Source organism: Phascolarctos cinereus, unplaced genomic scaffold (genome assembly GCF_003287225.1).
Source record: "Phascolarctos cinereus isolate Bilbo 61053 unplaced genomic scaffold, phaCin_HiC Scaffold_5;HRSCAF=322, whole genome shotgun sequence".
NCBI lineage: Eukaryota > Metazoa > Chordata > Mammalia > Diprotodontia > Phascolarctidae > Phascolarctos > Phascolarctos cinereus.
This window is the reverse complement of record NW_027555958.1, coordinates 53,366,707-53,392,096: the sequence shown is the minus strand read 5'-3', so window position 1 is coordinate 53,392,096 and position 25,390 is coordinate 53,366,707. Positions and strand designations below refer to the sequence as shown.

General features: G+C 37.3%; 1 protein-coding gene across 2 annotated transcripts in view; it reads right to left on the bottom strand.

The window, feature by feature from the left end:
- The window catches only part of TRIM33 (tripartite motif containing 33), a 160,660-nt gene that overhangs the window by 23,572 nt on the left and 111,698 nt on the right, over positions 1-25,390 (bottom strand). For both annotated transcript variants that reach the window (XM_021002238.2, XM_021002244.2), the window contains exons 5-12: positions 21,340-21,456; positions 18,663-18,777; positions 15,635-15,781; positions 15,308-15,425; positions 13,193-13,467; positions 8,532-8,696; positions 7,721-7,921; positions 1,246-1,378 (exon numbers count right to left, since the gene is read on the bottom strand). In XM_021002238.2, coding sequence (XP_020857897.1) covers positions 1,246-1,378; positions 7,721-7,921; positions 8,532-8,696; positions 13,193-13,467; positions 15,308-15,425; positions 15,635-15,781; positions 18,663-18,777; positions 21,340-21,456 — 1,271 coding nt within the window. The remainder of the gene's footprint in view (positions 1-1,245; positions 1,379-7,720; positions 7,922-8,531; positions 8,697-13,192; positions 13,468-15,307; positions 15,426-15,634; positions 15,782-18,662; positions 18,778-21,339; positions 21,457-25,390) is intronic.

The following is a 25,390-nucleotide window of genomic DNA, read 5'->3' as shown; positions in this document are numbered from 1 at the left end:
AAAACTTCTTTCTAATGAAACCATGCTGGTTCCATGTAATCATCCCTTTCCTTTCCAGATATTCACCAGCAACCTCATTAAAGATCCCTTCTAGAATTTCCCCAGAAACTGAAGTCAAGATCACTGGTCTATACAGTGTACAGACTTATCCCTGTCATCCAGTTTCTGAAAACCCAGGACATTTGCCCTTATCCAATCCTCTTATGCCTTTCCTGTTTTCCAGCGTCTTTCAAACAGCACTGAGAGTGGGTGATCAATCTTGGCAGCACCTGAGGATGGTTCATTTGGGCAGCTAGGGCTCTATTCCTATCTCCTTACTGATCCCAGCTATCGACTCCCTTTAGTCATTTTTATTCTTAGCCATTTCGGTCATCACTCTCCTTTGCAGAAAAAAACGGAAACAAAAGAATTTGAGCAATCCTTTCTTCTCTCTGTTGCACTTATGCTCCTACCCATACCAAACAAAGGTCCTATCCTTTTTCAGTCCTCCTTTTTTCTCCCAATATGCTTTTTAAATGCCCTTGATAATTATCTTCCATTTCCTTCACCAGTCTCAGTTCACTAAGAACTAAAGCATTTCTGACACCACTTTTACAGGACTGTGCCATGCTGTCAAATTAATCTTCTGTCACCTGGCCTTGCTTCCACCTTCTGCCCATTTTTTCTTTAAGCCAAACGATATAATAATAGCAGCTTGCATTAAAAGCCAAAGAAGCTGTTGTCAAATACAGTACAAATTCAAGTTTTATGACCCCAAGTAAGCAACCTAATGTTGTGTCACTAGATAAAACATTTAGATAAAAGCTTCAGCAAAAAGAAAGTCTTCTAAAAATATCAATTTTTAAAATAAACGTAATTTCCTAATTTTTATTCTTCCTTTTAACTACTATTTACTAAGGCACTTTTCCAGAAATGATATAAAACTGTTTTGAAAAAGATTCATTTTTCTCATTTCCTCTCCATGTTATAAAAACAGAAGTCAAACACAAACTTATAACTGCAACTGAAGACAATGAGGCACAGGGAAAATAACAGCACTTCTTAAATTCGGAACATCAACCAGCACAATCCTTAGTATAAAGAAGTGTTAATATTGTTACAAAATGTGTGAAAAGTATTATCACTAAAATTTAAAAAAAAAGGCAAGGAAGGAAGAGTATGGACACAAAAATAATGTACAATATTTAAAGATATGTTTGTTTCCAGATCAAAGTTAAATATTACAGCAACTCCTGTTCACTTTACCTGATGATCCTGGCGAAAGGGCAGAGGGTCCTGGAGAGGGATTCATGGTACTTGTAGGCTGTGGGGGTAGGTGACTGCCTGAGATATATCTACTTAGGAGATTATCTAAACTACTTGATCCAGCATCTTCCAACTAAAGAGGGAAAAAAGGGACAAATTTTCATCTAGGCAGAGAAGAAATTCCTAAATTCAAGAGTTTATAATTAGAAATATTTTACTGTACAAAAAACTGAAGGACAAGCAAGATGACAGGAATTAGACCTAACTTAGAGTCATACATTCATCACTTTTTCTTTCATTTTGTGAATTTTCCTACCATGCATGTATAAAATCCTGAAATGAATAATTAAAATTAATCATAACAAAAATCACTCCATGTTTCAGTCAATGGTCAGAGAAACAAATGTTCTTATACTCTGGGAGGTTAAGGGATTACTTTTGTACCCCAAACATTAGGCACTGCTCCTGAGGAAGTGATGCTATATACACTCAATTTACATGTTGCTGGCTCTGTCCACTTCCTCAACTGTCTGCAGCTCACCAGAATTAGTCTCAGAGTCATAGACTGGACCTGGGTCTAAGTCCCTTAACCTCCCAGGTTAACTTAACTTCCCAGAGAAGATGCTAATCTGCATCCCCAAAGAAAGCTCCTCACCTGGAGTTCCCTACAAAGATGACATCATAAGTACACAAGAAAAAAACCCAATCACTTGAAAGGCCCAATGTGACTAATAAGACATTATTTTCATTAGTGAGGCAATGTGAAAACCAATTTAAAAAGACACTCTCCATTATTCACTTAACAGCTACAATGAAAACTAAACATATTAAATTCTTCCACAGGCAAAAGTTAAACATCAAAACACACCCCATTTAGTTTACTCCATTAATTTTCTATTTATCACACTAGTTTTTCAAAGGGAATATATCACCATTTAAGAGCAGACTTTTACCATGTTTAAAAACTGCTGGATAACAATGATTTCTTGTCTGACTCACTGCATGCTCTTCATTTTTAAAATCACTGTTTCATCTGCTCTCAAGCTAACTCAGTCCTTCTTATGCCTGAAATGGCTTCCTTATTTCCATTTGTTACATTTCCTCCTGCAGGCTGTGGGAAAACAGGTACATTAATGCACTGTCAGTGGAACTGGGAACTAGTCCGGCCATTCTGGAGAACAATTTGGAATTATGTCTCAAAATAATTCAACTGTGCATACCCTTTGAACCAGAGGTTCTGCTACGAGGTCTATATATTCCAAAGAGATTTTTTAAAAGAGTAAAAGGACCCATATGTACAAAAATATTTATAGCAATTCTTTTTGTGGTGGCAAAAAGCTGAAAACCGAGGAAGCACCTATCAACTGAAGAATGGCTGAACAAGTTATGGTATATGAGTGTTATGGAATACTCTTATGCTCTAAGAAATGAAGAAGGGGATGGTTTCAGAGAAAACTGGGAAGACTTGTATGAACTGATGCAAAGTGAAGTGAGACGAACCAGGAGAATAATTTATACAACAACAATATTGTAAGGATAACAACTTTGAAAGACTTAGGTACTATAATCAACACAATGACCAACTATAATTCCAGAGGACTCATGATGAAACATGCTACCCACCTCCAGTTAGAGAGGTGATGGACTCAGAGTGCAGACTGAGGCTTATGTTTTGTTTTGTTTTTGACATGGCCAATACGGGAATTTGTGGCTATACGTGTTTGTAACGGGTTTTGTTTTCTTGCTTTCTCATTGGGGGTGGGGGAAAAGAGGGAGGTGAGAGGGAGAGAATTCAGACCTGAAAATAAAATAAAATCCAATTGGAAAAAGGAAAAAAAGTTAGGGACACATGCATGTCCCAAACCATTTTAGCTTCTCATAGTAACTCATGGTTCTGTTCCTTGCGATTCAACTAAATTATTTTTAGAAGGCTATTTATATTTTAATAACTCCAACTGCAGGAACGATATGGAGCCAACCTGATCATTCCTGCCTTTTCTCTTTAATTCCACAGCCTCTTTATCTCCACTCTCTCCCATATGGGAGGATGGCTCAAAAATGGAATAGTTTATTTTAAAAAATCATAAAAAAGGAAAAATAGGAACCTGTCTGAGCAAAAATATTCGTAAGTGCTCCACATGTAATAGGAAAAACAAATGAATATAAATCTAACAACTGAAGAATGGCTGAATAAATTATGGCCCATTAATGTAATGGAATAAAATGGTGACAGGAAAAAAAATGCTGAGTATGAAATTTACAAGGAAATATAAAAAGACCTATATAAAGTGATGCAGAGTGAAAGCAGAACTATAACTATGCATAAAATGTCAGTAACTATTTAAAAAGTAAAGAAAGCAAAGAGGATGGAAAAGGGGGCTAAAGGTGCTTCAGGGAGGTGGCAGGGGGGCAACTAAGAACAAAAGCATTTCCTTGTTAATTTCTGGAAGATTCTATCTTATAAAAGGCTAATCAGTTAGGTTTGTTTGTTGTTTATTAAACATTTAATAACAAATAAAAATATTTTGCTGGCCAAAAAAATTCCCTTTCAGCTTCAAGTAATAATCCAGAGTAAAAATCTTTCAAAACACTTTCCCTGATTAGATAAAGGAGTCTAGGACCTATTTTCTCTGTTCCATGTGTTTAAGTATGTATTTTCTTAGTTTGGAGGAAACTATTTATCTCTATAGGGATAAGAAACATGCCTATAACTTAACAGTCTTCCCTTTGGCACTGAGAGGCCCAAATGACTAGTCCATGGGCCACAGAAATAGCATGGTGAAAGGGAGAACTTGAACCAGTTCTTCTTAACCTCAAGGTAAATCTTATATTCATCATACTATGTACTTTTCCATTTATGCATTTTTCATTTAGGATTTGTGATATCATCAGTGTAGTGAGAAATGAGAGTTTCTGAGTCTTAAGTTGTTATACCAAGAGTCTATAGAGACTCTCCAGTCTATTTAAACATAGAGTTAAATTTCATGTCTTTTCTACTTGAGGAACTTGACTGTTTGAAGTAATGAAGGGGAAGCAATAATAAACATATGGATGGGTAACCCAAAAGTTGTATTTGGCTCTGGAATAGAATTATGATTTTTATTTTATGGTCTTATCTTCTTAATTGTTTTATTAGGCTACTATGAAAATTCACTCTTTCTCTGAGTATGAACAGGGAGGATTATGTGAAAGGCATAAGTATACTAAGTGATGGGCAAGTTGCCTTAGGATTAAAATTCAATGCAAATAATAATCAAAACAGATAATTCATGCATAGATGTTTTATTTTTCTATATGGCTTTTTTTCCCCACTCAGTAATCCCAGACATACATACACTAAGCTCTTAAAAAAAAGTTCAAATTGTTGAACTGATATCACCAACAGCCAAGTCATGTGTTTTATCTATATAAATAAACCTCAGCTGAGATTACTGGTGCTGTTATAAACTCCCTATTCCATTCCTCATAATTGTTCCAACTTTTTTATTCTTTCTGCTTACAGACCAAGGTCAAAACATAAGCTCTCTCAACTCTCCCCAACCATTTCGTGTGACAAAATATGCCTATTGCTTCCTGACATCAACCGTGTTCCATACTGCTTGGTCCTCTTAGCTCCTGCCTCTTCTAGGACCAGCACTGCCAATACCTCACTACAATCTAGAAATACTTGGGTTTTCTCAAGTCCAAAAAAGTTTCACCAGCACTTCCCCTTGTTTCCTTTCAGGACTGGGTCTGGAAAATATAAAACTAAAATAAACTCTTTTCTGATATGCTGGAAAGTTCTGCTAAACTACTTTTTCTCTCTTTTTATTTCTAGCTATTAAGGAAGGGAGAGAATGCATTTGTAAAATAAAGGTGATAGTGCTAAAAATTTACATAATAATAATAATAATAATAATAATAATAATAATAATAATAATTAAAAAAAGCCTTACCTAATTAGGCCCTGCTATCCCTTTCTGCCACAGTCCCACCTCTTTCTTCTACTTGACTACTAATATACTTTTTAAAATGGTGATCTACATTTGTTGCCTCAATTTTCTCAGTACCTACTCCTTGGCTTTCTCTCCTCAACTACTGAAACTGTGCCATCAAAAGTCATCAAACACATAATCAACAAATTCAATGGTTTTTCCCTCATGAGCCCTCAGCAGCTTCTGATGGGAGTGACTATTCCTCTCTTACCAGTTTTTTCTTATCTTGATTGGAGGGGCTCTAGAACCTAATTCTTTTCCCATTTATCTAACTACCTTTTCTCTATTTCTTTGATGGTTTAGTATCCTTTTCACGATATTTTAATGCAGCTATGCCCTAAGAGTCTTTCATCTCTTTCTACACTACCTTTCCTGGCAATGTCATTTACTCCCATGGCTTCAATTGCCAACTTCACAAAGATGTTTACCTTCAGCATCAAGTCTGTTCATGAACTACAGACCTGTATCTTTCTGCCTTTCAGGCCATCTCCACCCAAAACTCAACATGTATAGAACCAAGCTATCATCTTTCCTCCTAAACCTGGCAGCTGCTATTGATTTCAGTCTATTTATACTTTCTCCCATGTTCATGATTCTGTGGCTATCTTATGCTTGAAGCATAACTGGAAGGAGAAAAAAAAAAAACTTGATCTGGGCATCAGAAGAGTCCTGAATTTGAAAATTAACTCAGACATTTAACTGTTACAAGACCTTGGGCAAAGCACTTAAGTTCTCTGAGACTCACTTTCCACAGATATAAAATGGAGATAATTCTGCCTTAATGTGTACCCTCCAGGGTTATTACAGGGATTAAATGAGATGACGTATGTAAAGCACTTTGCAGATCTTAAGGTGCTACATAAATGCCAACCATTATTATTATTGTTGTTGTTGTCATCATTGCCTCTTTTCCCACCACACATTCAATCATTAATCAAGTTCTATTAATTCCATCTCATAAGCTTTTACCTGGCTGTTTCTAACCCCGGCCAACTTGTTGTCTTTTCAGGCCTCCTGGTGGCCCCTCCCAAATTCCCATACTGGTGCACTTAGCACAATGCCTGGCATATAGTAGGCGTTTAAGAATTTACTGAAATGGAATTTAATTGGTGCCAAACAGTGTGGCCACTCGGTTTGCTTTAGCCCTACTGTGATTCAGAATTCCGCAAGTCAAAGCCACCCTAACAACAGAGAGTACAGGAGTGTGTGACCAAGACAACAGGCTGCCACAGCCCCTATTCTCTGCCCCTTCCAGACATGCTCCACACTAGTGCCAGAATAACCACATTTATAAAATAAATAGAACCAAGTCTGCAGAATGCTTTACACAGTTATCTCATAGAAATACCACAACTCTACTGCAGGTAGTCTTTTTCAGGCATAGATGCAGTGATGCTGTTCTCTCTGGTTAAAACCACCAACAACTCTGTACTGGCCAGATGAAAGCTCAAAGTACTGTACTGAGCATTCAAGGCCCTGGGGCACCACCTCACCCTTCTAGTCTCCCTCATGTTACTACTCTCTGCTTCAGTCAGACTAGACTATTTTCTGTCCTTTAAATGTACCATTTGCTCTTCAGTTTTCACGTCTTTCTTTGCTCATTCAGCTGACTATGAAAGCAAGGTTTTCCTTTATACTCTCTTTCACTACTGAATTGCTACCCATCCTTACCAAGTCCACCAAGGATCTTTTTCTATGAGCCTCTCCTAATCTCTCTAACAAAGTTGGTATAAAGTCCCTCTGCTCTCTTCAAGACACTATGCACAGCTTTAAAACTCTTTAGTGCAAACTACTGTCATCTGTGCACGTTTTGTCCCCTTAAGAGATTAACTAATTCCATGTGGAAACAATGTTTTAGCTGAATATTTTCAGTTCCTCCAGTGTAAGTACAGTGCCTTGCACTCAGACAGCACTTGATATATTATTTATTGAACTGAATCCATCTAATAAATATTCAGGCAATTTCCCCCCCTATTTACTCTCCTCCCTCAGTGGGGCCTCAGATTTTGTACTGCTGATCCCTGGTTTTAGAGTCTCCTCTTACTTTCACACCAGGCCTAGCCGTTGTCTTCTTTCTTTTTTCTTGTGCAAAGCAGGCTGTGCTTTGAACAAAAGAGGTAATTATTTAATACATTTTTGTAATTAAAGATAACAACTTTGGCTCCACTCTGGGCGTGTTATGCTGCTCTTCCACTAAGGTGGGTCCCTTGGGGCCTGGCCTAAGATTGGAAGAGCTGGACTGTCTTTATAGTTTACCTTTCTCTCAAGCTACTAATTAATTTCTGCAAAGGTATGACTTGTACCTTGGACATCTGCTTGTGAGTATAAAAAATGATCAAAGGGAACAATGAGGTGACATTGCTAATATTTCTGATTTATATATTCATATATAGACACAAGAATGTCACTTAACTGGAATAAGGGAAATCTAAAGACCTGAATTCTATTGATATTAAATGATTCATTCAACTACTAAAAACTTCATTAATTCGAGTACAAACCTGTATTGGTGGGATGTCTGGAAGGGATGGTAAATTCTCTGGATTGGTTACAGAGGGAATAAGCTCTATTGCTGTAACAGAAGGGCTGGTAGGACCACGATTAGCATTTGCCATGGTGGCTGTAGTGGGACTGGTTGGGTTGATTGTGGTATTATGTACAGACACAACAGGAAAAGGCCCGGCATGTCCTGGGTTAGAATGCTGTTAGGAAGAAAGACACCACCATTACTACTGAACTGAACATTTAATAATCCATTTTAATTCAAGTTATAAACATAAAAATTCTAACATGCAGCAGTGACTGTTGGGGCAATCAGATGTTTTTTTTCCTCTTTTTTGGGAGGAGGGTGCTCTGGATTTGTGATTTTATCAGTTTAGAAAACTCTCAGGTGGGACACTTTCTTGCATTGTGGCAGATCAGTAACTCATCTGCAAATTCAACTTTTAGAAGGTGGCCACTAGATGGAAGTTCTAAAATCTAGGTGGGGCTATTCTGAGAAGGCAGCTCAGAGAAGGAAATGTAAGGTCATAGATGAAAAAGAGATTAATTCTATATGCCATGTAAGTTAATCTCACTGCTATAGAATTAAACCTAATGCACATAGCACCTATGAGAAACAAATTATTTTTATTTTCAAATAAAAACATTTACTTGAAGAATTAAATTGTTATAATGTCCCTAAAGAAGAAAAGTTATTTAACATATAGATCAACTGCAAAATTAGTTTATTGGTTTAAAATGAGACTGTTCTATAAAAATAAAAGCCTTTTAGTGCTACAGACAAAGTCATAACTATAATACTAGACATACTTGTCTTTGGAGGTGAGGCTGCATCATGGAATACTGAGGTCCACTATGCCGGGGTATCCCAGGTATTCGAGCAGCATTCTGAGCCATCCTCATCTGGTGGGCTTGGAAAGCCCCACAGTTCATGTTTCCCCTCTGCATTGTCTGCACACTGATTAATCGTGGCGGCTGTCAGAAAAAGAAAGTGTCTATAAGTCCCTGTATTTTAACATACAGTTCTGATCTGGGAGAGGAAAATGGGTTTTTAACAAAATCAGGAAGAATATCCTGGCACAGACTGAGGGTAGAAATCACACCCTAGTTTTATAGCCCTTTTAAAACATTAGAATAATTCATTTTGTAATAAGTGGATCTGTTGTAGCAATCATCCAATAAACACACATTTATTAATGTCTAATATATTGTAGGAATCACGTCAGGTACTGGGAAAATACATACAAAGTGAAAGTAGTCCTCAAGTAGCTTAAATTCTACTGGCGGAGGCACACACATGAACATATACAAATGAGATATAAAGCGACGGGGTGTGGGAGAGGGGTGGTCAAATAGTGTAAATGATAGATGCTTTGTGTAGGCCTACACAACTTGCAGCAGCCAGAGGATTTCCTTTATATACAAAGGATGTTTTCCTCTACATTTTTCAAAGGCCACCTGAAATCCTTGGGCAGTAATACTGCAAGAAGTCCAAGGGCTATGAGGCCACAAGTTGTGTAGGCCTGACATAGAGCATAGGTTCCCCAAGTGAGCAGTAGTGGGGGAGACGATAGCCTCAAGTGCAATTGGGGGGCACTGAATAAAAATAAGGTTTAGCCTAACCAACGGGGGGAGGAGGTGTTGCGCACACCAGCGCTGAGGAAACTTTTTTTTTTTTAAGAGGGCAGTAGGCCAAATAAGTTCGGGAATCTCTGAGTACAATATGGTATACTTGAGCTGAATCTTGACAGGCTTCTGAACTTTTAGGCAGTGAGGGTTTTAGTGAATTAATTTAGCTTCTAAACCACATTGGTATCTTGTACTTTTAAAAGCCAACATCTCAAAGGCAGCAGATCAGCAGGAAGGATTATAGCCAGCTGTCCTTAACCACACCCTCCTGGGAAGAAATAGGGAGACAGAGAGAAGTCTATGAACACTATGCCTAGGGCTGGGCTGGAGCTCTTGGGACCTGAAGAAGGACCACAGCTGCGCACCTAAGCGAGCATAGGGGTCTGAGCTATTTCTGGGCATGTCAATTTCATGCAGGATGCTGAAAGGTGCCAATTGGCAGCTTTGTCACTCATGCCCAGTTCCTGGTCACAGAACCATAGTAGACTGGCCTGCACCTAGAAGTAGTACACTGGGGTGAAGACCCATCAAGGGCCCAAGGCTGTGTGCCAAGCAAGGAACAAGTTAACAAACAAAAACCCCAGGAGTCGTGTGGCTCTGGCTCCAGGAGAAGAGCAGAGTCTCACTTCCAGCTCCTAGCCCTAACTGAAGCTTGGAGAGGAATAACCAGAACAGGAAGCTCAGACCAAAGGGAAGCCTATACTTCTGTCACTCTGAACCAGGAAAGCTTATCAAATGGTTGATAATGACTGAGTCCAGCAGCAGTCTACTGCAACTCTAAGCACAGCAAGCCCAAAGGTGTATTGCTTAGCCCTAAATTCAGGTCAGGAACTTACAGAACTTGGACTAGGAGAGCAGTGAGATCATACTTCGCTCTGCACCAGACAACTTTGGGAGCGCTAAAAGCTTGCAGGTCCCCTGACTGAGAAATCTGGGGATCCGGAATAACACAACACTCAAAATCCCTAGGAAAAGAGGAGCAGGAATCTAAAGGACACAAAGTCCAAAGTTAGGAAGTAGGCAGGAAGAATAAGCAAAAAAAATTAGAAAAAAAAATCTCACCATAAAAAGGTGAAAGGAATGCCCAAGAAACAAACCCAGAAGAAGAAAATGGTTCTAAAACATCTAAAAGCAAAGCCAGAAAGAAAAACATAGTCTGGGCACAAGTATTTGAATAGAATTCCTGGAAGAGATGAAGGAAAAGCCAGAAAGAAAAGCATACAACTGATTTTATAAATGAGAGTGCCAGAAGAGAAAATTAGAAAAGAAAGGAAAGATGTGGGAGAAATAGTTAGAAAGACAATTAATAGCTTGATACAAATGGTACAAAATTTTGCCCAAGCAACGAACTCCCTGAAAATTAGAATGGATGATGACTCTGCTGGACAACATGAAATATTAAAACAAATTCAAAAGACTGAAAAAATAGAAGAATATATAAGGTATTTCATAGTGGGAAAAAAGTAGACAGATAATTGAGAGATAACCAAAGGATGTGTCTAAGTAAAAAGTCATAATCAAAAAAGAAAAAGCCTACCATATTTCAAGAAGTTGTAAGAGAAAACTGCCCAGATCTCTTAAAATGTTAGTAGAAATAGAAAGAATCCATCAGTTACCTCCTGTAAGAAATCTCAAAATGGGGGGCAGCTAGGTGGCACAGTGGATAGAGCACCGGCCCTGAAGTCAGCAGGACCTGAGTTAAAATCCAGCCTCAGACCAAACACTTGACATGTCCTAGCTGTGTGACCGTGGGCAAGTCACTTAACCCCAACTGCCTCACCAAAATAAATAAATAAATAAATGAAAATCTCAAAATGAAAGCTCCCAGGAACATGATAGCTAAAATCCAGAGGTTCTAGTCAAGGGAAAAAACAAAGCATTAAAAGCAACCAGAAAGAACCCAAGTATCAAGGAACCACAGTCAGAATCACACAGGACTTAGAAGCCACCACTCAAAAGAAGCAGAAAACTTAGAATACAATAACCCAAAAAGGCATAGGATATAAGTCTTCAACCAAGACTAGCTTACCCTGGAAAGCGAGTATAATCCTATGGAGGGGGAAAAAACTTATCTTTAACGAAACAAAGGACTTTTAAGCATTTCTGACTTAATAAAAAAAAAAACAAACAGCTGTGCAGACATTTTGAAGTACAAAAATGTAAAACAACTGTAAAGGACTAAACAAGTATAAACTATTTAAATTCTAATACTGGGAGATGACATATGCACACCGAACCCTGTTATTATTAGGGGTCTTGGAGGAAGTATAATTAGACAGAAGGCTTGGGGGTAGTTCTGTTATGCCTTGATGCTCTTAAAAGAAGAATGGAAAATTATCTAATATAAGTGGAGAGCAAAAGTAGAAGTCCATACAAACAAGGGGGAAAGAGTAGGGGAAGGGAGCAGGTAACATTTGAATCTCAAGGATCTGAACTTGTCAAAGGAGGAAAGAGTACACACATAAACACAGGTGGGTAGAGAAATACATTTCACCTGAGTTCAAATCCAGCCTCAGACACTTTACATTTACTAGCGCGCGCGCGCGCGCGCGCGCGTGTGTGTGTGTGTGTGTGTGTGTGTGTGTGTGTGTGTGTGTGTGTGAGAGAGAGAGAGAGAGAGAGAGAGAGAGAGAGAGAGAGAGAGAGAGAAAGAGAGAAACTTCACTCAACAGAGAAATAAGAGGGAAAGGTGAGGAGACAGACAGAGGGTAGATTAAGGGAGGAATTATTCCTAAGCAAAACAAACTCTAAAGATACATAAAACATTTATACCAGCACATTCTGCAGTGGCAAAGAACTGGAAACTGAGAGGGTACCCATCACCTGGGGAATAGTTGAAGGAGTTATGGTATACAGTTGTGATGGAATACCATTATGCTGTAATGACAAAAGGGATGGTTTCAAAAGAATCTGAGAAGACCTGAATGAACTGATGCAAAATGAAATTAGCAGAACTAAATTTACACAATTTTATTTCTATTTATAAAAAATGCATATAATAAAATCAAACAATTCTAAAAGACTTAGGAATGCTGACCAGCATAATGACCACCCATGATTCCAGAGGACTAATGATAAAACATGATACCCACCTCTTGACAGAAAAGTAAAAGACTAATAATACAAAATGAGAAAAATAAAATTTTTATATGACCAATGTAGATTTGTGCGTGTGTGTGTGCTCTGTCATATAACCTATTACATTGTCAGAGAATTCTTAACAGATAGAAAGATCTTCCTTACATTTGTTCTTTCTCAATGGGAGGAAGGAGGCACAGAGAAAAAAAGCAAATTTTTGTTTTTCAGACTTTCCCCCCCCAAAATTCTCTCTTCCCCTCCCCCAACCTCTTTCCTTCTAGAAAGAGGAACTTTCTTCTTTGATCCAAGACTCAGCCTAATATTCTCTACATGGCAAATTCTTCCACCTTAAATACACTATAAGCTGGGCATCTGGGCACACACATACAATCTCTATTCCTGAGAAGACTGAAGATGGTAGATTACTTGAGCTTGGGGGTTCTGAGTTGCAATTGCCTAAAACCATTAAATAATACCACTAAGCCTAAATACCACCAAGACAGTGAGCCCCTGAAAGGGAGGGGAGAGGTATCATGATGTTTAAAAAGTGGCAAAGTGGTCCAGGTCACTGGAGCAGAGATGCTGTGCTGAGCAACTAATAGGGTTTAGGCTCATGAGTGGCCATACCACTTCTAGCCTGGGAGAAACAGGGAGAGATCCAGTTTCCAAAAAGGAAACACACACCAGCACGCAGGCCTTTAGATCCAGAGAGCTATCATCTACATTATCAATTTCCCAGAGGGAAAGCCATTTCCAGTACTTGCCTGCTGCTGCAACATTTGCGGGGCTGCTTGTCTAGGATGTTGCTGGGGTGGTGTTGTTGTAGTTGCTGCTCCTGCTGGTGGCTGTTGCATCCTCATCTGTTGTAACTGCTGGTGTTTCTGGGCGTACACTTGCTGCTGCATGTGCTGGAGGCGGAGCTGAGCCAGGTTAATCTGTCCAGGTGTTTTACTTATGTGGTTTGTGCCTGGAGGAACTTGTCCAACTACAACATTAGGTGTATAACCAGGGGTTGGTTTACTTTCAATAACTAGATTACCTGTGGAATTAAAAAAAATTCTTTACATGTAGTCAAATAAGTGATCTCCAGTCCCTTCTGCTCCATTACTCATCCTAGTCTGGAGCTATTAACAGTAGATGGGGAGAGTAAAACCAAGAAGGGAAATCATGGCTAGCTTTAATGAAGAAATATCTCCTGTATGAGTTCAAAGGAACTTTTCTCTAGGGGCATAAAGGAAGAAATGTTATAGCCAAGTGCTAAATTCTGTTTCTTTCATTTTAATTTTTACTTAGTGGTTTTTGTTTCTTTCATTTTACTTTTTATTTAGTGGATGGCTGTTTTATTCAATTACTCAGAATATTAGAATTGGAAAGGACCACAGGGGTTAACTTGTCTAATCTTCCAGACAATTCAGGAATCTTCTTTACAATAACCTTAACAGAAAGTCATCCAATTTCTTCCTAAAGAAACAAGGAGTCTTCTACTTTGTCACTTAACCCATTCCACTGTCCAAGAATTCTTAATTGATAGAAAGACCTTCCTTACATGAGATCAAACAAAGTCTGTTTCTTCTCTTAATGTACTCTAGATCTTGAGAGCAGGGACTGGTTTTTGCCTTTCTTTGTATCCTCAGCCCTTAGCACAGTGCCTGGTACATAATAAATGACGGGACTTAGGTTTACTACTAGTACTACCACTACAGTATCAAGGTTTATACTTTGCATTCATTACTGCATTTGATACCCCCCCTCAAAAAAGAAACACTATGAGGCAGGTACTAATATTTTCATTTTATAGATGAGGAGACAGATTCAAAGGTGTTTAAGTAAAGTGTTCATTGCACACCGATAGATGGAATCACAGGGGCATTTAAACCCAGTTCTTTCCTTTGAGGCAACCAGATAACAAAGTGGACAGAACACTGGACCTGGAGTTAGAAAGAACTAATTGAAATAAAGCCTCAGACAATAACTGTGTAAACCTGGGAAAATCACTTAATCTCTTTCTGCCTCACTTACCTCAACTGTAAAATGGGGGTAATAATAGCACTTATATCCCCAGGGATGCTATGTGACCAAGCGAGATGGTATTTGTAAAGCACTTAACACTGTGCTTAGAATATAGTAGGTACTTAATAAATGCTTATTTATTGCCCTGGGTAAAAGTCAAGTAAGTAATTTTTTAAAAAAAATTTTTTTTTTTTTTTTTTTTGCTATACCATCTTACTTCTAAGGAAAAGGCTACTTCTCATGTGCTTGTACAACTTCCCTCTGGAAATAACCTTGGCATATATCCAGTTAAACATTTAAAGGTTCTATCAGAATGAAGACTAAAAGATATTTGTAAAACTGTGTAAGAGGATCCTATATAAAACAGCTAACATTGATCTTCAAATAGCTAGAAAAAGAGAGGGGGAATTACAGTATAGTAAAACTCATAGGCATGCAAATAGCATACAAGAGCTAGTTCTCATGAAAAATATGGTAACGGTAAAATGAGGATCAGCAGTGCAATTAAAATGAATGAAAAGCATGTTACAAGTTTACTATATACCAAGCACTGGGGATACAAATATAAAAGTGAGACAGAAATTTTAAAAAGCAAATCTCTTAAAGTATTTTACGTGTTCAAAGATGTCTTTGGAATTATGCTTTTATAACTTCTACAAAAGCTATAGGTAAGCACATGCTGACGAGATCCCAGCTCTAGACTCCTTTTTTTGGTGTGACGTTGGCCAAGTTATACTCTCTTGGCATTTCTATCCTTTCATCTGTAATACGAGACTAAGTGGCTTCCAAGGTGGCTTTGAACTCTAACCTATGAGTTTCGTTCAGTGTTCACAGTAACAGCAGACACCCCAAACTGACAAAATCCTCACCCAAATTGACCACATTCTTTGCCCAGAAGGTAGGATCACAATGGAAACGTATGGCTCCATTAGCAGCTGGAACAGGATCACAGCGGGCTTTCAAAATATGGCGTAACTGAAAAGTAATCTTGGAGGAGAGAGTGCAGGGTCATTAGTCTGGACCCTGAGACATGACACAGACACAACACAGACACAGACACGACCGAGATACAAAGACCCAGACACACCCCAGACACAGCACGAATGCTGCCTCGCTGCAGCGAGCACAGTACACAGACTGCAGTGCCAGGGCCTACAGAGTCTAGCAGGGAAGCACCCATGGCGCCAGAGCCTCACCAGTCGCTTGCTGTACAGCAATGCTGTGCTGCTGCCACTTGCGATGGCCCAGTTGGTGAAGTTCATGACATGCTTCACTTGCCGTGAAAGTCCTGTGATGTCATTCTGCTGCTGTATCAATTTCATCTGCCTTTCCTTGGTAACATTCTGCAACAGAAGAGGAACTCACCTAAAGAATTTTCTCTGAAAAAAAAAAATCAGCCCTGTCCCAAGAAGCCATTTATAATACCACATACTTCACTGACATAGGTATGAATTGAAAAACATCATTCAAGACTAAGAAACCTGCCAATAACCAGCAAAATGTACTGCTGAAATTGAAAACAAGTGGTAATCTAGAATATTTCATGTAGAACAGATTCAAAAGTCTATCACTAAGATAGTTTGGGTTTTTTTTCCCCTCCCATATATTCTACCCACCTTCCTTGTATACAGAGTGCTAGACTCAAATCCAGGAAGACCAGGGTTCAAATCCCACCTTAAACTTCTACTACCTATGCAAGTCTGCAGAAATCATGACTTCTCAGAGCATCAGTCTCCACAAATGAAAAATAGGTATAACAGCTGAGGCACTTATCTCACTGGGTTCTTGTGAGGAACAAATAAGAATGAATATATATATATGTAGAAAGTGCTTTGAAAATCTTATGGCATAATGTTTTATGTTTTATTATTACTATTATCACTATTAAGTTTTGAACATAAAGAACTGATTAAGGAGGGTAGGTTCCTATTGAGACTGGAAGACCGGATTAGTCAGTTTCAACTAGTGAATTTGGATGATTATTATTTCACTATATTAGGTTGTACATATAGCAAGGAAAAAGGCAAGATTCAGGGGCAGCTAGGTGGCACAGTGGACAGAGCACCGGCCCTGGAGTCAGGACAACCTAAGTTCAAATCCGGCCTCAGACACATGATACTTACTGTGTGACCCTAGGCAAGTCACTTAACCCCGATTGCCACACACACACACACACACACACACACACACACACACACACACACACACACAAAAAGGCAAGTTTCAAGAATGAAAAGTACAGAGCTAGGGGCAGCTAGGTGGCGCAGTGAACAGAGCTCTGGCCTTGGAGTCAGAAGGACCTGAGTTCAAATCCAGCCTCAGATACTTAACACTTACTAGCTGTGTTGACCCTGGGCAAGTCCACTTAACCCCAATTGCCTCACCAAAAAGCAAAAAAAAAAAAAAAAAAAAAAGTACAGAGCTAGAGAATTTTCAGGTTAGGCAGATAGTCCCAAAGGGTAGAGAAAATAATGCAAAGCAAAAATGAACTGTCTGTTGGAGAACAATACATTCAGCTGGCAGAACTAGCTGGCTTGATTCATAGGGCTTAGAGCTGGGAAGGTCCTGAGAGATCACCTACTGAACTCTGACCATTTCATTGATATGGAAACTGAGGCCCAGTGTGGTTAAGTGATTTACCTAAGGTAACACAAGGCAATAAGTTGCAGAGCTGGAATTACTGCTGGGGCAAGAACCAGTGTTCTTTCCACTACATCTAACCCATGCTTGTGGATTGATTATTATTCACGAAGCATTTAAATATACTCTTGCTCTCTGTATTCATCTCCCCAAAAAGGGGGAAAAAATCATCCAGCAGTTTGTCACAATTTAACCTTAACAAACTTCTCATCAAAAAGTTTCAACTTGGCCTACTGGGGAAATTTTTCCTAGGATAATAAAGTCTGATTTATTGGCAGACAATAAAGAGAAAAACAGAAGTATACTTTACACCCAAATTTGTTGGAATACATGTATCATAACAGCCACAAGAGAAGGCTACGTGGTAGATTTATTACCCATTACAAATAATAAAGAGATAAATAAAAAGAACAGAACAGGACTCAAGGTACATGGGGTTCTAGTCTTGGTCTTGCCATTGACTAATTAGTGATGAGATGTTAGTCAAGTCACTTAAAGTCATTAAGCCTATAGTTTCTTATCAGGAAAAATGAGGGAATTAGCTAGCTAGATGAATTCTAACATTTCTTCTGAAGCTTATGGTGATTACTTTTTGACCCTGAAGTCCATTACAAACATCATCTGACCGTTATGTGTACACAGTAGGGGAAAAAAGGTATCAAAATGTAGAGGCTGGCCTTAAGTTTGTGTTTTAAAGAAAGAATTTCTTAAGCCCTACAGAAGCTAAAAACACTAACATCATGGTAGTCCATTATGCTAAATATAGGATTTCAACAATAACTATTTCCCCCATTCTTTCAATTTTATCTTACTGTGTTAAATATCTCCATTTTGTCCTATAGAGACAAGGATGAGGGAAATCCTGTCATAGAGGTAAGTATTAATGGAATTTGAGAGTCAGTATTTGAATCTAAGTACTGGCAATTTTAGTAAAATGTCATCTATTACCTGTGCATTTAGAGCAAGAAGTTCAATCTGTACATAAGTTATATTTGAAATATGCAGAATATTAATCTGCTCTTGGGATAACAGTAACAAATGATTATGAATGCACAATCAGAAAAACATTTGAAAGGTGGGACACTACTATTTGGAAATACATACTTAAAGATACCAAAGGCACAACATAACGATAAACTTACAGATTAATTTGGAAAATTACATTTTATATTGAAGTACTGAGAATTTAAAAGATGTCAAAAGAAATACTACAAATGACTCCAGCAAAATTATGAAACCCAATATACTTCCATATGAAAGAGAATCAGCTGAAGCCCCTCACTGGCACAGAAGCAAGGAATATTAAAAGACTTGCCTTTTCTTTTTTTAGAAGAGTAATTTGTCTAACATTTTACCTAATCTCTACTCAAATAAGCACTCTTTTTCAGCCCCAGAGCATGTCTGTCTCTCTCTACTTTATGCTTTAAAGCCAATAAATTTAAAGTACTAGGAATTTATTGCCTACATATTACAAGTACATCCTTTATCCTCACACTGCCAATACGTTTAATGAGAACTTTTAATAAACATCTGGAACAGCTGAAGAATGAGCAAGAGAAACTTTTTTTTAGCTTTAAACCATACCTCTAGCTGTTGTAAGAGAGACTTGCCCTTCTTATTTATTTCATTGATGAGAGTGAAAATGGCCACTTTAATTTCCTGTTCTACTCGTTTGTTAGTTTCATTTACTTCTTTTATCCTGAATAAGAGAAATACATCATTAGGTTACAAATTTCTCCTATATCCCCTGAATCAGTCAATGATCCAGAAATTTACTCAATCAGGTGCTTAATTAAGTCCTGTATTATGTGGAACTAGCTCAAATGCTTTAGCACAACTGACCAGTCAATTCGGTCTAAATGGTTTATACCAACTGTGTGTATAGACAAGCAGATGAATTAACTATGTATCCATCTGAAACAACTTCATGAATTTACATATCAAAAGTATAGCTAACAGTGAAACTTTAAAAACCCCCAAATAAACGCTTGTGTAAACGGCCACTTCTCCCTAGACAGCAATCAGCTCAAGTCATTATGATTCACACTAATATCTAGAGTTTAATAGTAGAGAGATGTGGATTTGGAGTCAGGAAGATGGGTTTTTAATTCCTCTTCAAAGACTATCTTTCATTTAACTTTTCTGATTGAGTTTCCTCATCTGTAAAAAGGGGGGTAGGAGGGACATCAGGGCATACATCAGAGAATTGCTATGTCAAATGAGATAACACATATAGAGTTCTGCAAAACTAAAGGCATCATATAAATACAAGCTATGAACACTAACATAAACAATAATCTGGTATTAAACCTCTCAAATATAGGACATGATAGACCTCGCTAGAAAACAAGTAGACGACCTGATAAAAAGACTTTGGGATTTTAGTAGAATTCAAGTTCAGTGATACAACAGCATACTGTGGAGGGTAAAAAAAAGAACTATGAACTTAGTAGTGCATTAAAAGAGTAGTACTCAGAGTGAGTGTGTTCCATTCTGGACAACATATTTGAAGAAGAATATTTATGGTCAGGCAAGCAAGCAGTACTAAATGGCTCAAAACCATGCCATCAGAAGTTTAATTAAAACAATTTTGAAATATTCAGCTCAAAAGAAAAAAATTTAAGGGGAGACATGATAGTCTTCAAATCCTTCAAATATCCATGAAGGATTATCATATGGAAGAGGGTTTAAACTTGTTCTGCTTGGCCTGGTATGCAGAACTAGAAGAATGAGAGAAAATTACTAGACTGCATCATTTACCTTAATATCAGGAAGAACTTCCTAACAACTAACAGCTATCCAAAAATAGAATGGCCTGCCTAAGGAATTTGTGGGTTTCCTAAGCAAAGGTTAGATGGCCATTATTAGTCATACGGTCTGTTTAATTTCCAATCTAAGCACAAGATAAAGATGAGGAACAAAGTGGATGTAACTTGCAAAGGCCTATAATGTTTCAACCTGTATCATCACCTGTAGGCAGCCAGTTCCCATTTATTTACTAAAGACTGTGAAAACTATTCCTTTCATTTCTTTTAAATTTACAAACATTCCATTTCAAGGGTTGGTCCTTTTCCTATAGTTTCAGGATGTGATGAAAAAAATCACTGAGAAATCCAAATTCTACTTTGTAACTGATCCTATATTGCACTGACTTCATATTGTAATTGATTCTGTATCTGCTTAAGACCCCTTTCTATGTCCTTGAGTTGAGCTCAAGAATTCAGGTTCCCCTCTGAGTTAAAGTTATAATTAATTGTAAAAACTGTTATCTAAAATATCTTCAGTTCCCGGAAAAATTCCAAGACATCTGTTTGTTATGTTGTCCATCCTTGCCTATCCTTGTACAATTAGGAAGTGTTTTATTTCCCTAACAAACCAGGAGCCAGGAAGTCTACTATTCCTGCTCCACTAACAATACCATCAGGTTGTTGACGGGTCCTATAAATAACCAATAATGTTGAAATAATAAAATAAATAATCAAGTATTCTTTAATGACAGAGATAAGTGATTTCTAGACCCACTTAGGTGCTAGCCTGCTTTCCTTGATGTAACCAATCATGCTGTCCCCACCCTCATGATGCTGTCTACTCTGTAACCAATAGCACTGTCTTCCTAAATGTATTCTTTGCTCATTCATGAAAACCAGTAAGCCCCACCTCATGGTTTTTAGTTAATTAGAGAGGCTACTGATCCAATTTATTGGTTGCTGCTAGCCTAATAAACTGATCATGCTTAACACCATACTCACGTTATTCATACTCTTATAATTTTATAGGTTTTGATCCAATTCACTCTGGGTTTTCACTGTCTCACACTATAAAGTCCTAATCCTTTTAACCAATCTATATGTTAACCCTTCCCCATCCATGATACTTAATGTTTTAGGAGAATAACAAGAGGAAGTGACTTTTCAAATGGTCTTATATGTGGGCTACTACATCAATACTTTTCTCCCCAGTCGGAGGCTAGTAACAATAGTGCATTTTAAGAAGTTCTTAAATGGATTTCAGACTCATGCTTTTCTTTGTAATTTTCTAATATAAAACTCTCTAAAGGAATATGAAGATTTTTGTTATATAACTAAATGTCTTACTTAGTATTATTATCTCCTAAAAACTCTGATGACAGCTCTCATTTCAGAATACAACACAACATTCAAAAACATGCTTATTCATAAACATGCTAAAACACAATAAAACCACAGATATGTATTTTATAATCTGATTAGGAGTAAAATATGACCCTACATGATAAACTTACCTATTCTGCACTTGAGTTGCAGCAAAATGAACATAATTCTTCTTTTCAAGAAGTTTTGCTAATAAATTCTCAATTGCACCCTTTTGGTTTTGAAATGCTTCTTCCAAAAACTGATACCTTTAAAATTAGGACAGATGAATTTAGAAGTGAATTTCATAATACATTAAAACAACAATTAACTCCAAAATTATACAAACTGCAATTTAAAAAAAAGGCAAAACAAGGGATCCTATCAAATTTATTTTATAATACAAATATGGTCTGAATACCTAAAATAGGGAGACAAAACAGTGGGGAAAAAAAACACTACAGACCAGCATTCCTAATGAATGTTAATATAAAAAATTAAATATTATTAGCCAAAAAGTTGTAGCAATATAATACTAAGATTTTACAATCTATTTAATATTAGGCAACCTATAAATATAACTAAACACAATAATAAAAACAACAAAACTATTATATCAACAGGAGCAGAAAAGGATTCTTGACAAAATAAAACACCTATTTCTGTTAAAACAAACTAACCAAACAAAAAATCCTAGACTTCCAGAGGTAGAGCCAAGTTGGTGGAATAGAGAAAGTGTTCAGCTGAGCTTTCCCAACATTCCCCTCCAAACAACTTTAAAATAACATCTCAAATGGAATTCTGGAGTGGCAGAGCCAACAAACAGTCCAAGTGAGACATTCTTCCAACCCAAGACATTATAGCAGGTAGGAGAGATCTGTGACACAGCGGAGGAAGCTGGGCCAGAGCCCATGTGAATAAAACATCAGTTTTATTTTTTATTTACTTTTATTTTATTATTTTGGAAGTTCTCCAGCCAGAGGTAGTAAAAGTGATCTGGTAAGAGGAAAGAGATCACAGGATACCCCTTTGCTAGCACTGGACATGGGACCAGATGCTGTCTGGCAACCCTATTACCTATACCTACTTCTGAGTCACAGCTTCAGGGGCACAGAAGAGCACTTCTGATCACAAAGGGGTGGAAACTCTGAGGGGCAGTATAACTTCTGGCCCCAAAGGATCAGGGGCCTTTCCTAGATAAGGACCAGAGACCAGGAGAGCAATCACCACACCAACTTGGAAACACCGAAACCTCCGCCCCACCCCCGAACCAGCTCTAAAAACACCAGTGAGGAAAAAGCCTGAAGCCTGAGACAGTGCCCCTCTACTTCACCACCTCCATTCTAGGTACAGAACTCAACAGCAACATAAAGTTCCATATCGAGAAACACAGGAGAAAAGTGAGCAAACAAACAAAAAACTGCCTGACTCACATAAAAAGTTACAATGCTGACAGTGAAGATACAGACATAAACTCAGAAGACAATGAAGTCAAAACAGTCATAAGTAAAGCCTCAAAGAGAAATGTGAACTGGATATATGCCCAACAAGAATTCCTAGGAGAGATTAAAAAATTATTTTAAAAATCAAATCAGGATGAGAGAGAAGAAAATTAGGTGAAAAAAAAAGAAAGAAAATTATGTAAATAAAATAGCTTGTCAAAAGAGGCATAAAATATACTGAAAAAAGTAACACCTTAAAAAACAGAATTAACCTAATGGAAAAAGAGGTACAAAAGCTCACTAAAGAAAATACTTCCTTAAAAATCAGAATTAGGCAAGTGGAAGATAATGACTTTATCTGACATTAAGAAACAAAACAAAATCAAAAGAACGGAAAAAAATAGAAGAAAATGAGAAATATCTCATTAGAAAAACAAACTGATCTGGAAAACAAATCAAGGATAGATGATCAAAGAAAGAGACTAGACATCACATTTCAATAAATCATCAAGGAAAACTGCCCTGACATCTTAGATCCAGAGGGTAAAACAGAAACTGAAAGAATCCGTCAGTCACCTGAAAGAAATCCAAAAACAAAAACTCCCACGAATATTACAGTCAAATTCAGTAGTTCCCAGGCCAAAGAGAAAATACTCCAAGCAGTCAGAAAAAGATCATTCAAATATTGTGGAGCTACAACTAGGATCACAAAAGATTTAGCAGCTACCATATTAAAGGAGTAAATAGCTTAGAATATGATATTCTGGAGGGCAAAAAAACAGGGATCACAACCAAGGATAGCCTACCCAGCAAAACTAAGTATAATCTTTCAGGGAGAAAAATGGATATTTAATGAAATCTATGACTTTCAAGCACTCCTGATGAAAAGACTAGAGGTGGGAAAAAAAAAACCTGACATTCAAACACAAAATTTAAAAGAAGCATAAAAAAAAAAACATGAAAAAGAAATCATAAGAGACTCAATAAGGTTAAACTGTTCATATTCCTATATGAGAAGATGATACATGTAACTCCTAAGAATTTTATCATTATGACAGCAGAGGTAATTATATTAGGATGATATAAAAATAAATGGATAGGTGAGAACCCCCTTGGAGAAGGAGGAAAATTATCTCACATAAAAGAGGTGTGCAAGGAAGAGTTTTTTCACAGTGGAGGGGAAAATATGAGGGAGGGGTGCAGCCAGCAATGCTTGAACCTCACATCTAAATTGGTTTAAAGAGGAAAAAAACATACATACTCAACTGGTAATACAAATCTATTTTACCCAACAGAGAAGTAGGAGGGCAAGAGGATAAGAGAAAGGAGTGATAAAAGGAAGGGCAGATAAAAGAAGGCAGTGGTCAGAAGCAAAACAGACTTTAGAGGAAGGACAGAGAAAAGAGAGAGAGAAGGACAAACAGAAGAAAACAGGAAATGCACAGTTAATAAATTGTGAATGTAAATGGGATTAACTCACTCATATAATGGAAGCAGACAGTAGAATGGATTAGAAACCAGAATCTAACAATATGTTGTATACAAGAAACACATCTGACAAGAGTCTGGAGCAGAATCTGTTATGCATCAGCTGGAGTAAATAAAGGCAGGAATAACAATCATGATCTCAAACAAACCAAAAGCAAAAACAGACCTAATAAATTAAAGGGGTAAGCAGGGAAACTACATCTTGCTAAAAGGAACCATAGATAATGAAGTAAATACTAAACATATACGCACCAAATGGCACAGCATCCAACTTCGTAAAGGAAAAGTTAAATGGATTACAGGAAAAAATAGACAGTAAAACTATACTAATGAAGTACCTCAACCTTCCTCTATCAGAGCTACATAAATCTAAGCATAAAATAAATAAGAAAAAAAAAGTGAAGGAGATAAAGAGAATCTCTAAAAAATTAGAAATGATATATCTCTGGAAAAAACTGAATGGCACAGAAAAGAGTACACCATTTTTTCCTTCAATTGCTCATGGCACCTTCACAAAAACTGACCATGAATTAGAGCATAAAAAGCTCACAACAAATGTGGAAGAGCAGAAATATTAAATGCCCCCTTTTCAGAATAGTTTCAGACTAGTTTTTCTAGTGTTCTAGCATAGGAATCAACAGAGCCTTTCTTACAACGATAGGTATTATCTATCTAAAATCAAAAGTAAGCATTATCTGCAACAGAGATGTAAAGCCTTCCCAATAAGACCGGGGGTAAAGTAAGGATGTCCATTATCACCACTATTATTCAATATTGTAGTAGAAAGGTTACCTATAGCAATAAGATAAGAAAAAGAAATTGGAGGAATAAAAATAGGCAGTGAGGAAACAAAACTATCACTCTTTGCAGGTGATATAATGATCTATTTACTTAAAGAATCCTAGTTGAAACAATTAGCAACTTCAACAAAGTTACTGAATATAAAATAAATCCACATAAATCATCAGCATTTCTATATACTACCAACAAAGCCCAGCAGAAAGAAATTGGAAGAGAAATTCCATTAAAAATAACAGAACATAATATAAAACACTTGTAAGTCTGCCTGCCAAGGCAAAAAATACAACCACAATTACAAAACATTTTTCATAGAAATAAAGACATATAAACAATAAGAGAAATATTAATTGCTTGTGGGTAGGCTGAGCCAATATAATCAAAATGACAACTCTACTTAAGTGAATTTACTTATTCAGTGTCATACCAATTCATCTACCAAAGAATTATTTTATGGACCTAGAAAAAAATAAGA